Below are 12,671 nucleotides of genomic sequence, written 5' to 3'. Positions count from 1 at the left end.
CTTAAATATAATGTAAATATTATTATTACTACTACTACTACTACTAAATTGAATATTACATTTTACTACACAGAAGTAATCCATTTCTGTCCCATGTCAATTTCCATGTTGGTGCCAAATGGGCTGGTTTTAAATATTTTTGTAACTGCTGATTTCTTGGGATTTTCACACACAACAGTCTCTAGAATTTACTCAGAATAGTGCCAAAAACAAAAAAACATCCAGTGAGGGGCAGTTCTGCGGATGGAAACGCCTTGATGAGAGAGGTCAACAGAGAATGGCCAGACTGGTTCGAACTAACAAAGTCTAAGGTAACTCAGATAACCACTCTGTACAATTAATGCATTGAGAAGAATAGCATCTCAGAATGCTATTCTGAGATGTGGGTTGGCACTGTTTTGGAAGCACGAGGGGGACCTACACAATAGGCAGGTGGTTTTAATGTTGTGGCTGATCGGTGTATAGTTTGCATGTGCTACACTTCACATTGAATAACATGATCTGCTCTTTGTCATTAATAAACACAGAGCGTGCATGATGTTAATGATGCGGTTATTGTGGGCTATTAGCAGCTGCTTCACACATAAACTTAGGGTTGAAGCATTCAGCTCAGCAAGAACGTATAGGCTATATGTTTAATTAAATCTCAGCTTTTTGTGATTTAATCCTCACACTAGGACATATCACACATTTAATTTGATTAATTGTGCATTTATACATTCATTTCATCCCAAATATTTCAAATTCCATGACATTCCACGTTTAATAGTCAATTCCGTTTTTATGACAGGATTCTGCGATTCCATCCGTGTTTTCCACATCACAGAAATCATAGGGCCATGAAATGTGCACTTCACTCTATTCACGTAACACGTACATGATATACATTTTGTCTGTGAAATGGAGGAGGAAGGTAAAGCGGCTTTATGTGAGACTGAGACAATTGAAGAAACAGGGTTTTTCAGGTACTGACCATTTTTCAGCAGCCACCCAAGCTAAATTATGGGCCACCGAAGCAAATTCAATTACATTAATCTTTCATTCTGAATATGCTTCTCATCAGACACACGCAGCTGTGTTTCACGTGATTTGCGCGCGCGCTATCCCTGAAGCATGAAAGCGCGCACGAGTCTAGCAGACTTCCAGATTGGGCTCCACAGACACTTACGCTACTCAACCCTGTTTCTCTCTATCATGGCACAAACTTCAAAACTTGCGTGACCCATTTAAATTCTACCGAGTTTTTTACCTTAAAGCGCTATGGAGGAAATCAAACATCTCAAACGAAGCGAGCCTGACATTCTAATCAACACTGACAAGGAAACCAGCTAAGACAACGTGTCATGCACCAACAATGTGTCATCTGTCATGCTGATTTTTTGAACTACACATCATCACCCTTAATAAAATTCCATTCGAATGACGTTAGATATTAGAAAACAAACTGGCTTTGCTTTCAGATATTCAAATGTTGTCTACAGAGAAGACTTAAACCATTAAGAGCCTAAAGAATTGTTTTATAATAATAATACTAGTCAAAAACATGTCTGAAATGTGAAATTTAGCATTGTTGTAAGGTTGATTACCACTTTTTGAATACCATCAAGGTTTTTTTTTTTTTTTTTTTACTCACTATGTTTGGCAAGTTCAAGCATGTTCCTGCTAAAATCTGGGACAATTGGTGTACTTTTGGCCAAAATACAAGATGTCCCAGTTGGAAATCCTAAAGCCCACAGTACACTTTGGTCAGATGCAAATGCTAGCCGTCTGTATACAGGACGCGTGAAGCAAATTTCATCATCAGCAGATTGCTTGAGCACTGAACGCGTGCGGCCTGATTTTTCTAACTGCATGTACTCTGAACGTGCAGAATATGCATGCGCCTGGAATTATTTGCACTAATCAGTGGGTCCACAGGGCAGCAACACTCACAGTTTGTTGTCATGAAGAAGCGCTAGAAGATGCAGCAATTGCCACTAAACATCTGGAGACGGAAGTAGAAACAACAACATTGGATGTGTACATCTAGAGCACAAGTTTGAGGAGGTACCTGCATTTGTATAACTTAAGTCTGAAGGAATATAAAGATATCTTTGTGTCTAAACTCCTGAAGAGAAATAGTCCAGCATCTCATAGCAGTTTTAGTGTGCATACTGTACTTTGAAAGGCTAATGTTCGACTGTACGAAGATGCCGCTTAGCGTTCTCACCAAAACCAAAGTATACTTTCGGCTTTAAAGTAGCAAGCTGGTGCATATCTAACTACATCTGTAGTTAAGACACTGTCCATGTCATGTGATTTTTTTTAGATTAAGTCTACAAAAGTCTATAACTGATGAATAATATGGCCATGTATAATGTGTTAGTGTTAGCATTAGCATAATTAATTCAGAATGCAAACATGACAAATTACACATTATCTACTGCATATATACATTATTTTAAATTAGCACTGAGTGGTTAAAATAGCTTCTTTTACTGCCCCAGTGGTTTGAAAATGACATGCTGTACTGCTGCTCAGCTGTTTTAACCTTTTTTCTAGCTCTGAACGAAGAACTTCACGATGCGTGTATCAGAGCCTTAAGAATGCAAAACTTTCAGCTCTGTTTAACATTTTGCCATATTTAAATACATTCCCAGAATTCCACAGATTTAAAAAAATAAAAAATAAAAAACAATAGAAAACTCATAAAGGTTTCAAAGATTTTGTCTAGGCGTGATCATGGGGCATGAGCCTCTATACAAACACACACTGGCTCGATTTGGCAATCTAAGAAACAAAAACAGCACTCTAATCAAGACTAATATTATATTGTGGTGTAATTTGCTCAACAGGATGTGCTGTGCTCTTATGTACACATGCACACCAGACATGACTAAACCAGCTCAAGTCCCTCCTTCCTCGAAGTCAAATGAAGATCCTTAAAACACAAACACGCAAAACACACTTTTCTCCCACTCAGTATAGTCCAAACGATAATATTTACCCTGAGTAGGGTTGCTCCGAGACCAAAATTTTGGCTTCGGTACGATACAGCCCTGGTACCTCGGTATCAATACTAACTCGATACTCAGGCAACAAATAAAAAAAAACTCAGATTTTTTATGAAATGAAACAGAAAATTACTTGACTGAAAGAACTACATAAAGTCTTATAGATAAATTATGCCTTTTCTTTTTTAATTTTTCTTAATTCCATGTTAAATGTTTTAATTAAATGTTATGATCAAATTGTGTTTAATCAATGACATCTAATCAAATGATATATACATACATTATATATATAGTTTATAAATAAACTATAAACTAAACTAATCAGTACACTTGCTTTTGTGATATTGCTTACAGGTAATAATACTACTAATAACACCATTTTATATTATATTATTATTATTATTGATTATTATTGCGACTACTTTGAATATTAAATTTTATACAGTAGTAATATTTTTCTGCCGTAATGTCTTCAATTTCATGCATCCGGTTGAATAGAGCTCTTATTTCAGTTGGACTTTTATTTTGAATATCCTTTGAAGTTCTTACTGTTTTTGAAGGGTTTGTTATAATTAAGCTGAAATCTCCGTGCTGCAATGGTGAAAAGTCATTTGAGAGTTCACACCCAATTATACACTAAACACACTGCTCTGCGGCTCTGCAGATGGATACTATTGGACACACTGCATGAAATTCAAGCATTAGTAGTGTGTGTTGCATTTGTGTGCGTGCCTGCTTTTGTGTGTGTGTGTGTGTGTGTAGGAGATGACAGAGCAGGATGGAGCCTCTCATTCGTTCTGTGGTGCACATGTGACTGTATATTATTTCATTAAATGACATCCTTCTGTTGTTTAATGATTACACTTGCCATAGAGACTTTTTTTTTATTATTATTTTCAAATGGTCTTTGATTTCTAGGGATGCCCCCTAACAGTCGACCAAACGTTAGTCGATGAGAAGAGGCTTGGTCAACCAAATTTTAATTAGTCGGTTGGTCGCAGAAAAAAAAAAAAAACTCTACAGGAAGTGGCTAAGTCAGTCCGTCACGGACATAGTTAACACGGCTGGTCCATTCATCGCATTCTTCGGCAAGCTTTATGTGTGCACTTGAGCGCTTAATTTATATTTTAAAGGCTCATTATTATGGTTTAGTATTTCTCTGTAATGTAGAAAAATGTTAGCAATGTTACAAATAATATTCTTTCTCAGTCCTGGAACTCAAACCATTTTCCGATGCCGCCCCCCCCCCCCAGTATATATTTAAGTAATGAAATTAATATCATAAATGTGCAACTAGTCGACTAATGGCTTAAATGAAGGACTACTAGTCGACTAGAAAAATCTTTGATCGGGGGCAGCCCTATTGATTTCATTTCAAAACTCTCACATTATATTACATTTTGCTAATGGCAGCATACTTTAATATGGTACTGAAATGAACAACAAGTTTTAAACCGTTTTAAATTTTTTGGTATTGCAATATTTTGATTATACCAATATACCATGCAACCCCAACCCAGAGACACATTACTCATGGCCATAAGAGTTTTGAGTATTCCAGATTTACAACACCACACACAAACACGCACACATTGCATGTCTGGTAAACAGAGCGGTTAGCATGAGAACAAAATGAAAGAGGAGACAAGGGAGGAAAGACAAAATTGGAAAAAGATGAGAGAGAAAACAGCAAGTGGGCCATCAGCAAAGAAGACTGTGGTGTTCATCAGTTTTCTTTCTAGTGGGGTTTCTTCTTCTCTCATTCTTCTCTCGGTCTATGTAGTTGCTAATTTCTCTATGCTTCAGAGTTCTTGGCATCACTTTTCTGTACTTTCCTCCATGCTATCTCCTTGTTTGGCCCCGATGTGTGAAAGCTCTCTCCGCTCATGCACAGTTCACCCTCCCTGTTTCCCAATTCAAATTATCCTCCTACACCAGCCAGTCTCTTTCTCTCACGGTCACCTGCTCTTCCAAATCGCTGCTGTTTTTCTGCCCCATTGAGAGAAATACTTGCATAGTTTCTTGTGGTTCACACAGTTAATCACAACCCTAACACTTGCTTTGGAATTCCCTCAGAGAGAGAAAGAGATTAATATTATAGTGAATCCTCTTTCAGATGGGTTTGTTTAGACAGCAGGCATGTTCATTCTAAACTGTCTTTACTGGGGTTGGAGAACAACATTTATATTCCAATGTGAACAGCAGTCATCCAAGAGAGACAGCCTCTCTCTCTCTCTCTCTCTCTCTACACACACACACACACACACACACACACACACACACACACACACACACACACATTGAATATCTGTCAGTGAATTGCATCTTGGGTATGATTCTATGATCCTTGCCATGGCCTCAAATAATTCCCTTAACCAGGGGTGGAGCAACCATTATAACAAGGTGGGGCATGTCCCCCTCACTTCTAGAAATTTCTAAGTTCCTTTCTTGTTTGTTGTAGGCCAGGCACTGTATAAAACGATGACAGTAAGACCCAGTAGAAGCCTCTACCAAATGGTCACTTAAGCAGTGAACTGAACGAACATTCAAGCAGTATGCGGTAATCTATCACAGTCAGCAGGGGGATCTATAAAACAAAAATTAGATGGACGAATTAATAATATTAAAAATAAGTACATTTCCAATAGAAATGCACATTTTCTCACATTGAAATGTCCACTTGACAGTAAACTGATATTACAAAAGGAATCTGTAAAAATTAACACCTTTTTTGTTGGGCTAAATTAAAATGATCTGACTGCGGGAATGAGTTAGACATTCTTTCACTGTTTCCTTTCATCAGGAACTTATTGATTAAAATACAGTCTTCTGAAGACAAACAAAGCCTTTTATAAACTTGTTTAATCACAGACACATTAGAGGTTTTCATAGAGGTTTGTAACAAATAATCAATGACGAATCCACGACCCAGCCCACGATTCTTGCAGCGCTGTTTATGATGATCTGCGCGTCTGAGAGCTCGAGACCGGTCTACTTGTAAACACGTGCTCTGTGCTGATCTGTTCACTGAGCCACGGTGACAGATCCAGGTAGAGTGGTTTCATTTTGCTTTTGGAACGTTTGCCGTTTGATATTTCGCATATGCAACGACAAACTACAGTGCATAATCAGAGAGTTGGCCAATTTTGTAGTCGCACCAGTGCAACCTCTTGCAAACTTTAATCGCAAATGGTAGGAAAAATGGTCGCAAAATATGCTCACTTTCACTCTCAGCCATGTGGTGTATGAATATCCAAAGATTATTATCGTCCCAAATGAAATACTTTTTTTTTACAACACGGAAGCATTCACAGAAGTGACATTTCAAATGCTTGAGATGTGTGGCCGCTAGCTTTAGTAGTGATGGGAAGTCGGATTCTTTCTGCGAACGGTTCAACCGTTTAAAAAAAAAAAAAAAAAAAAAAAAATATTCACCAGTTCTTTTACATGATCCATTGATCCCTTTCACACATACAGCCTTTTCTAGAAAATGTACTGCATTTTTCAGGTTAGAGGTCATGTGTGAACATGAGGAGTTACATTTTGGTCTGTTCTCACCTAAAACTGTTTGGGTCGCTTCAGAAGACATCGATTAAACCACTGGAGTCATATGGGTTACTTTTACAGGACCTACAGAGCTGAAAAATTCTTCTAAAAATCTTTGTTTGTGTTCTGCTGAAGAAAAAAAAAAAGTCATACACATCTGGGATGGGATAAGGGTGAGTAAATGATAAAAGAATTTTCATTTTTGGGTTAACTATTCCTTTAAGAATTAGTTCTTCAGTTTAGTTCTGTACACACTACCGTCAAATGCCTGAATTTTTTAGGATTGAATATGGTTGTATGACATGGTTTTCACTTCTGTAAATAATTGAACTCTGTGTGTACAGAACATGATTAAGCACTCAGGAGTGGTGTGGCAGGGAGGAGGGCGGGGCCGGGTCATGATGCTGCACGCCAGGCCCCTAATCAGGCTAATCAAGCACTCAAGAAGGATAAAAGGCGACCAGAGGCAGCAGTTCAAGAGAGAGAGAGTTACGAGCAGCTGCCCTGCATGTGTTTATGTTGTGTCTTTTTGTTTTATTAAAAGATTATTTATATTGTCAAGCCAGTTCTCGCCTCCTCCTTTCCATTGAACTTTGTTACGCTGGTGCTGAAACCTGAGAAGGAGGAGGGATGCACTGTAGTAGAGATCTTGCCACTTCCATCCACCCCAATGGAGCAGCCGCGGCCATCTGCCGGGGACGGAGGAGCCCGGCTGCCTGAGAGCGGAGGAACGGCCACTGATGCGAGGGGAGGGGGGGCTCCTAGCCGACCGCCTAGAGCGGTCAGGGCCGCTGCCAGGGGCGGAGGAATCCCCTACCGGCCGCTAAAACACGACAGGGTCAAAAGAGGACCGCCGACCACGAGCGGGGAGGTGCTCCTGGCCGACCACTTGGAGCAGGAGAACCGCTGCCAGGGGCGGGAGAGACCCCTACCGTCCACCGAAAACACGGCAGGGCTTTCCGTCCGCCAGGGGCTGGAGGACTGCCTCCGATCCACCCGGGGAGGTGCATCTGTCGTTCACTAGAGGGTGGAAGAGTGGCCGAGTAAGTTTTTTTTCTCTCTCTCTCCTCTCTCTCTCTCCCGCTGTCGCTCTGTGTTGGCCTTTCCCTCTCGTTTTTTTGTTGTTGTTTTTTCCCTCGCCTTGTCACCCTCCCAGGTACAAAGAGGCGGAGATGGAAGGGCTCACCCCACCCCCCACCCCGAGAGAGAGAGAGAGGAGAGAGAGAAAAAGAAACTCACTCACCGGTTCTCTGATGCGCCATCACGTGGTCCTCCCGGGGCAGACTTGAGCCAAACCTCCGACCCCCAGCAGACAGAACGCCACCTCCACGTTTCTGGCGGCCCGTGGGGTCACTTCTCCACCCCTGGCAGCGGCCCTACCGCTCCAGGCGGTCGGGGAGTCCAGTCCCTCCTCACCTCGCGGACGGCGGCCGTTCCCTGCGTCTGGGCAGTCAGGCTACTCCGTCCCCCGGCGGATGGCAGCGGTGCTGCCCTGGGTGGATGGCAGTGTCAAGGACTCTACAACGGGCGTCCCTCCTCCCTCCCGGGGTTCGGCACCAATGTAAAGGGGTTAAAAGGGAAAGGAGGAGGCGAGAACCGGCTTGAAGGTGTAACTCATAATTTAATAGTGAATTTAATGCAAAAGCCAAATAACAAACAAACATGCAGGACAGCTGCCTGTAGCTCTCTCTCTCTCTCTCGAACTGCTATCTCCGGTCGCCTTTATCCCCTGAATGGGGTATGGGCGTGCATCATTCCGGCCTGGCCCTGCCCTCCTCCGTGCTACAAATGGCAATCGTATATAGCTGCTGCAGGTAACTTGCCAGAGAGGTAGCGGTCTTGATGTAAGGGGGTTAAGTTTAGTTTAGCAGTCCATTCCATGATCAGTCGGGATTCTAACCAAGTCTGCTTTTGATCCCGGACAAGCTGAGTTTTGGAAACTGGCCCAAATGCATGTTCAAAGGTGCACTAGAGCATTATATTTAACAGTCATTACATGGGTCACAAGGGTTCATTCTGAGAATTCAATAATGTGGTATAGATCATGCAACACATCAGTAGCCACAATTTTTGTACAAACAAGTTTCCTTTACAGAGGAGGAGAGATTAACACTACATGAACAGAAGGGTGATAAAGAGGGAGATGAAGAGAGAGGAGTCCAATGGCTCTTGAATCGACCTCTTGCACATTGATGTCTGACATTCAGCAGCATATGGATGAGAACTGTGGCCTTTTTTGCTGTTTCATTTCCTCAGCACACGCCATCAGGGACACAAATGCATATTCACAACATTAAAACCATGAGACTTAAAAACACCAGACAAGAAAGCCATAAAATCATCACAGCTAGTTCACTGGCAAGCCCTGACATTACATAATTATATGTATTGTAAGTTTGCTTGCACAGCTCGAAAGCTTTTATCCACGTCTGTTTGTTAAGGAGCATTATGACATCAGAAACACTTTGTGACTTACATCTTTCATCTTGGAGGTATAGAGGTAATATATAACACTGCTTTTCTCCAAGTTCTTGATGGAGGCTGATGTGCTATTATTATTAACTTAACTGTAGGTGTTACTTATAGATCCCATTAATGAGAAATACAGCTGGTTCATTATTTATGGATGCCTCTGAACACAAAGGCACAGCCAATGCATACACACCCTCAAAATGAAATGCTGTTTTCTACGCACAACAATCAAAAGCCATTCTATAATACTGAAGGTTTGTGACAGCCTCTCTCACACACACACACACACATCTTGTATAGGTCTACGTAGACCTAATGACAAAAACCACTCAGCATTTATGGGCTGCTTAAGTTAATTATTAATGACTCTCAAAATGTCAAGTCACACAGGCCCACTTTCTTCTTCCTCATTCCGGGTTCACACATCCTTTGTGAGCGGCGCGTTTTCGTTTTGGCACCCATATTAACAGATTACACCATTCCCGCTGCAAGCATGAGTCGCGAGGTGACGCAACAAAGAAGTGTCCCAGATGCGACAGTGAGCGGACAGTTTCGGCATTGAGCCTATTTTTGCCGCATGGCTCAAGCTGAGCTCAGCGGTTCTGGGTGCAGTACAACATTAAAATAAATCACAAAATTATAGAAAAGACTAAAAGCTAAATTATTCAAACCGAACCTATAGTACACTACAATTTATATGTCTGCATGCAAGTAAACTCAATAAAATAACTTGTTAAAGGAAAGAATTAATAAACTGCCAGGGACCTTTTGCCATTATGTGTATATACGTAGGTGTACAGTATAGACACAACATTAACCAATCACTAGCAAGTGTGCTGATAAAGATGAAGTGCACGTGACTGCCCGCTGTTGTCCTTGAAGCAGCAATAACCTCAGCTTATTATGAACTTGTTAAAGAAAAACAAGTGTGGAAGTGTGAACCCCACGTCAATCCTGCTCTTATCAGGAGTTGTTAACTCTTTAAGCTCCAGTTAAGAGCAGTGGGGATCGGCTAAAGCAGTGCCCTGTGATTCGAGCAAATAATGGAAAAGAGGTGAAAATGTTCTCCCCCTCAATCCTTCAACATAATTACAACTGTAATTGCTATCTAATGTGAGAAACACTGAAACATGATCCACGGCAGAATTCAGGAGATGTTGGTTTCTTGTAAACATGTGGGTTTATGTTGGCATTACACTGGGACATCACATGGGACACACACTTGTTACACAGTTTGCAGATATAATTTTTAACAAAAAAATGTTTTAAGTAGATTACTTACCCAGCCAACACAGAATGTTCCCCTAATGTCAGTGCATGATTCCCATTTGGTTATTTTTTGGAGGGAACCAACTCCAAACGTTCTAGGAAAGTTATTTTTAGGTATAATAGTTCATAAACATACATTTATGGAGTTATATTTGTGCCACAATTCTGCACACACAAAATTATATTTGGAGCGCACAAAAAAGTATTTTGCACGCTGAATGGGTAGGAGGAGAAAGCAAAATTTAAGAAGTCTGAGCAAATTCACATTCAAATAAACTTTATTCAAGTGCAAAATTGATTTTCGTTTGCTCAAAATCAATTTATCTTTGCAAGAAGATACATTGCTTTACAAAACTGAGTTCAGCGTGCAAAAGAACTGTGTGCTCAAAATATCATCCTGTGCATGCAGACATTTTTTTTTTGCACTCAAAATATCATCTTGCACGTGCAAAATCACTTTTCTGTGCAAGATGAAATTTTGAGCGCACAAATTGTGGCATATATATAACTCCATATAAATGAACCTTCCCAGAACAATGCAGGGAGGTGTGACAACCTAAAAAGAATGTATAAAGAACGTTATCAAAATGTTTTATTTTGCACAATAATATATTTTTTTTTCCATTATCATTATTAGTATAGTTATTTTTCATAAAATAAATATTGGTCATATTTTCATTGTTTTTCATAAACGTTGCAGAGTCGACAACGTTGCAGGTGTTTGATAGACAACGATGACTTATATGAGTGTAAGCTGAGAGTAGAACAAATTGAAAGTTCTTCGATTTTGATGAATCATTAAAACGGAACTAAGAAGAAATAGACCAAAGATGAAAACAAACGCAAACCAAAACATGGGACACTGAAGAATTTACAAAACAATAACTCAGCAACCTCCAAAATCTCCTCGAAGTGTTTAACTCTAATCTTACGGGTGTCACTATGTAAATCACTTCAACATGTAACACAAGCCGACTTATCATGCCAAATAAACATCACAAACAAGTGTTCCAGAAAGACGCAAGGATGGTATTTTCTTACCTCGTCCCATTTGACAAACTTGCTCCCCTTTTTAAGCACCTCATGGACTGACACCGGTTTGAGTTGTAGCGCGTGTACTCCCGGTTTCGCCCCGGCCATGACTGCTGAATCGACGGGTGGCGACGCCTCTACTTCTCGGCTTCAAGTCTCTGACCTTCAGTGGCCGGTGGATCCCTAAATGAGACAGAACCAGAACCCGACCGAAAGCCTCGAGTCCCGGCAGGCTCAACGCACGCGAACCCGACTGTCACACATTCACGAGCGCGCGACGTCGATCTGCGCGTAGTAGTTTATGATTTTCGCTATTGTTTATTCATCGAAGCGTTTATCAAGGCATGGAGTTGAATTGATATTTTCCTTCCTGTCCTTCCATCCGCTCGGTAATGATGCCAGCTCATGAGAAACGTTCACTTTTCTTTGGTCCCCACTGGAATATGCTCCTCTTTTCCTTCATGTTTTCTGCGAAATAAATGGGGGGGGAGTAGTAAGGAAGTGAAGAAAAAAGTGAAAGACGAGTGAGAGTTTTCTTTTCTTTTCTTCTATATTCTAGTTTCCGTTTTCATTCCATTCTTTGAAAAGCATGTGCTGCTGGTACTTACATGGCAGAGAATGATAGTTAAACGTGTGCCGCCTGTGACTTTCTTCTGTCACATTTTTATGTCTTTTTTTCCTCGTTCCTTTTAAACGTGAATCGAAATGCCAAAAAATAAATAAAAAATAAAAATTAAAAAAACCTCAGCCTAACAATTCCTAACAAAACCAGTTAACTTGAAGGATTTTTATTATTATTATTATTATTATTATTATTATTAAGAAAAAGCGTCAAATAAAACAAACAAGGCACCAAAACATTACGATAACCATCTCAATTAAGCTGAGCAGACATCCGCATAATGGTAATGGAGACAAAATAATGAGAGAGAGAGAGAGAGAGAGAGAGAGAGAGAGAGAGAGAGAAGGGGGAAAAAAGAGTGAAAAAATAAATAAAATAAAATACATTATTTTTGTAAACCAAAGTTAGGTCATTCCAAGGCTATATCTAATAAAGTAAAAAAAAAAAAAAAAAAAAAAATGTCATTCTTCTTCATACATCTAATTGAACTAAAAACAAAAACAAATGTAGGCTACTTCATTCAAAAAATATTGGAAAACAAAAGGTTGGGTCTTCACAAATTTAGCCAGTATAATTATGCATTTTATATTATAATCCTTGTCTTTGTTTTCTATATTAATCCCAAACATAGGCTTTGTGTTTACATTTTAGTACAGGCCATCCAAAACTAGGAGGAATATTAACAAGTGTCAATATTGGGAATATACAACAGTGATGTTCAATGGATCATGTATCTT

At 40.0% G+C, this 12,671-nt stretch overlaps 1 protein-coding gene across 1 annotated transcript in view; it reads right to left on the bottom strand.

Annotated features, from left to right (window-relative positions):
• LOC127441036 (1-phosphatidylinositol 4,5-bisphosphate phosphodiesterase beta-3-like) overlaps nt 1–12,197 on the bottom strand; it is an 89,675-nt gene extending 77,478 nt beyond the window's left edge. Inside the window, exons 1-2 of the mRNA XM_051698174.1 lie at nt 11,921–12,197; nt 11,322–11,780 (exon numbers count right to left, since the gene is read on the bottom strand). Of these exons, the coding sequence (XP_051554134.1) occupies nt 11,322–11,420 (99 nt within the window). The 5' untranslated portion in view covers nt 11,421–11,780; nt 11,921–12,197. The remainder of the gene's footprint in view (nt 1–11,321; nt 11,781–11,920) is intronic.
• Nucleotides 12,198–12,671: the final 474 nt, after the last annotated feature.

Source organism: Myxocyprinus asiaticus, chromosome 1, assembly GCF_019703515.2.
Source record: "Myxocyprinus asiaticus isolate MX2 ecotype Aquarium Trade chromosome 1, UBuf_Myxa_2, whole genome shotgun sequence".
Classification (NCBI taxonomy): domain Eukaryota; kingdom Metazoa; phylum Chordata; class Actinopteri; order Cypriniformes; family Catostomidae; genus Myxocyprinus; species Myxocyprinus asiaticus.
Note: the sequence above shows the minus strand (reverse complement) of the source record. Positions and strands in the feature narration are given on the sequence as shown.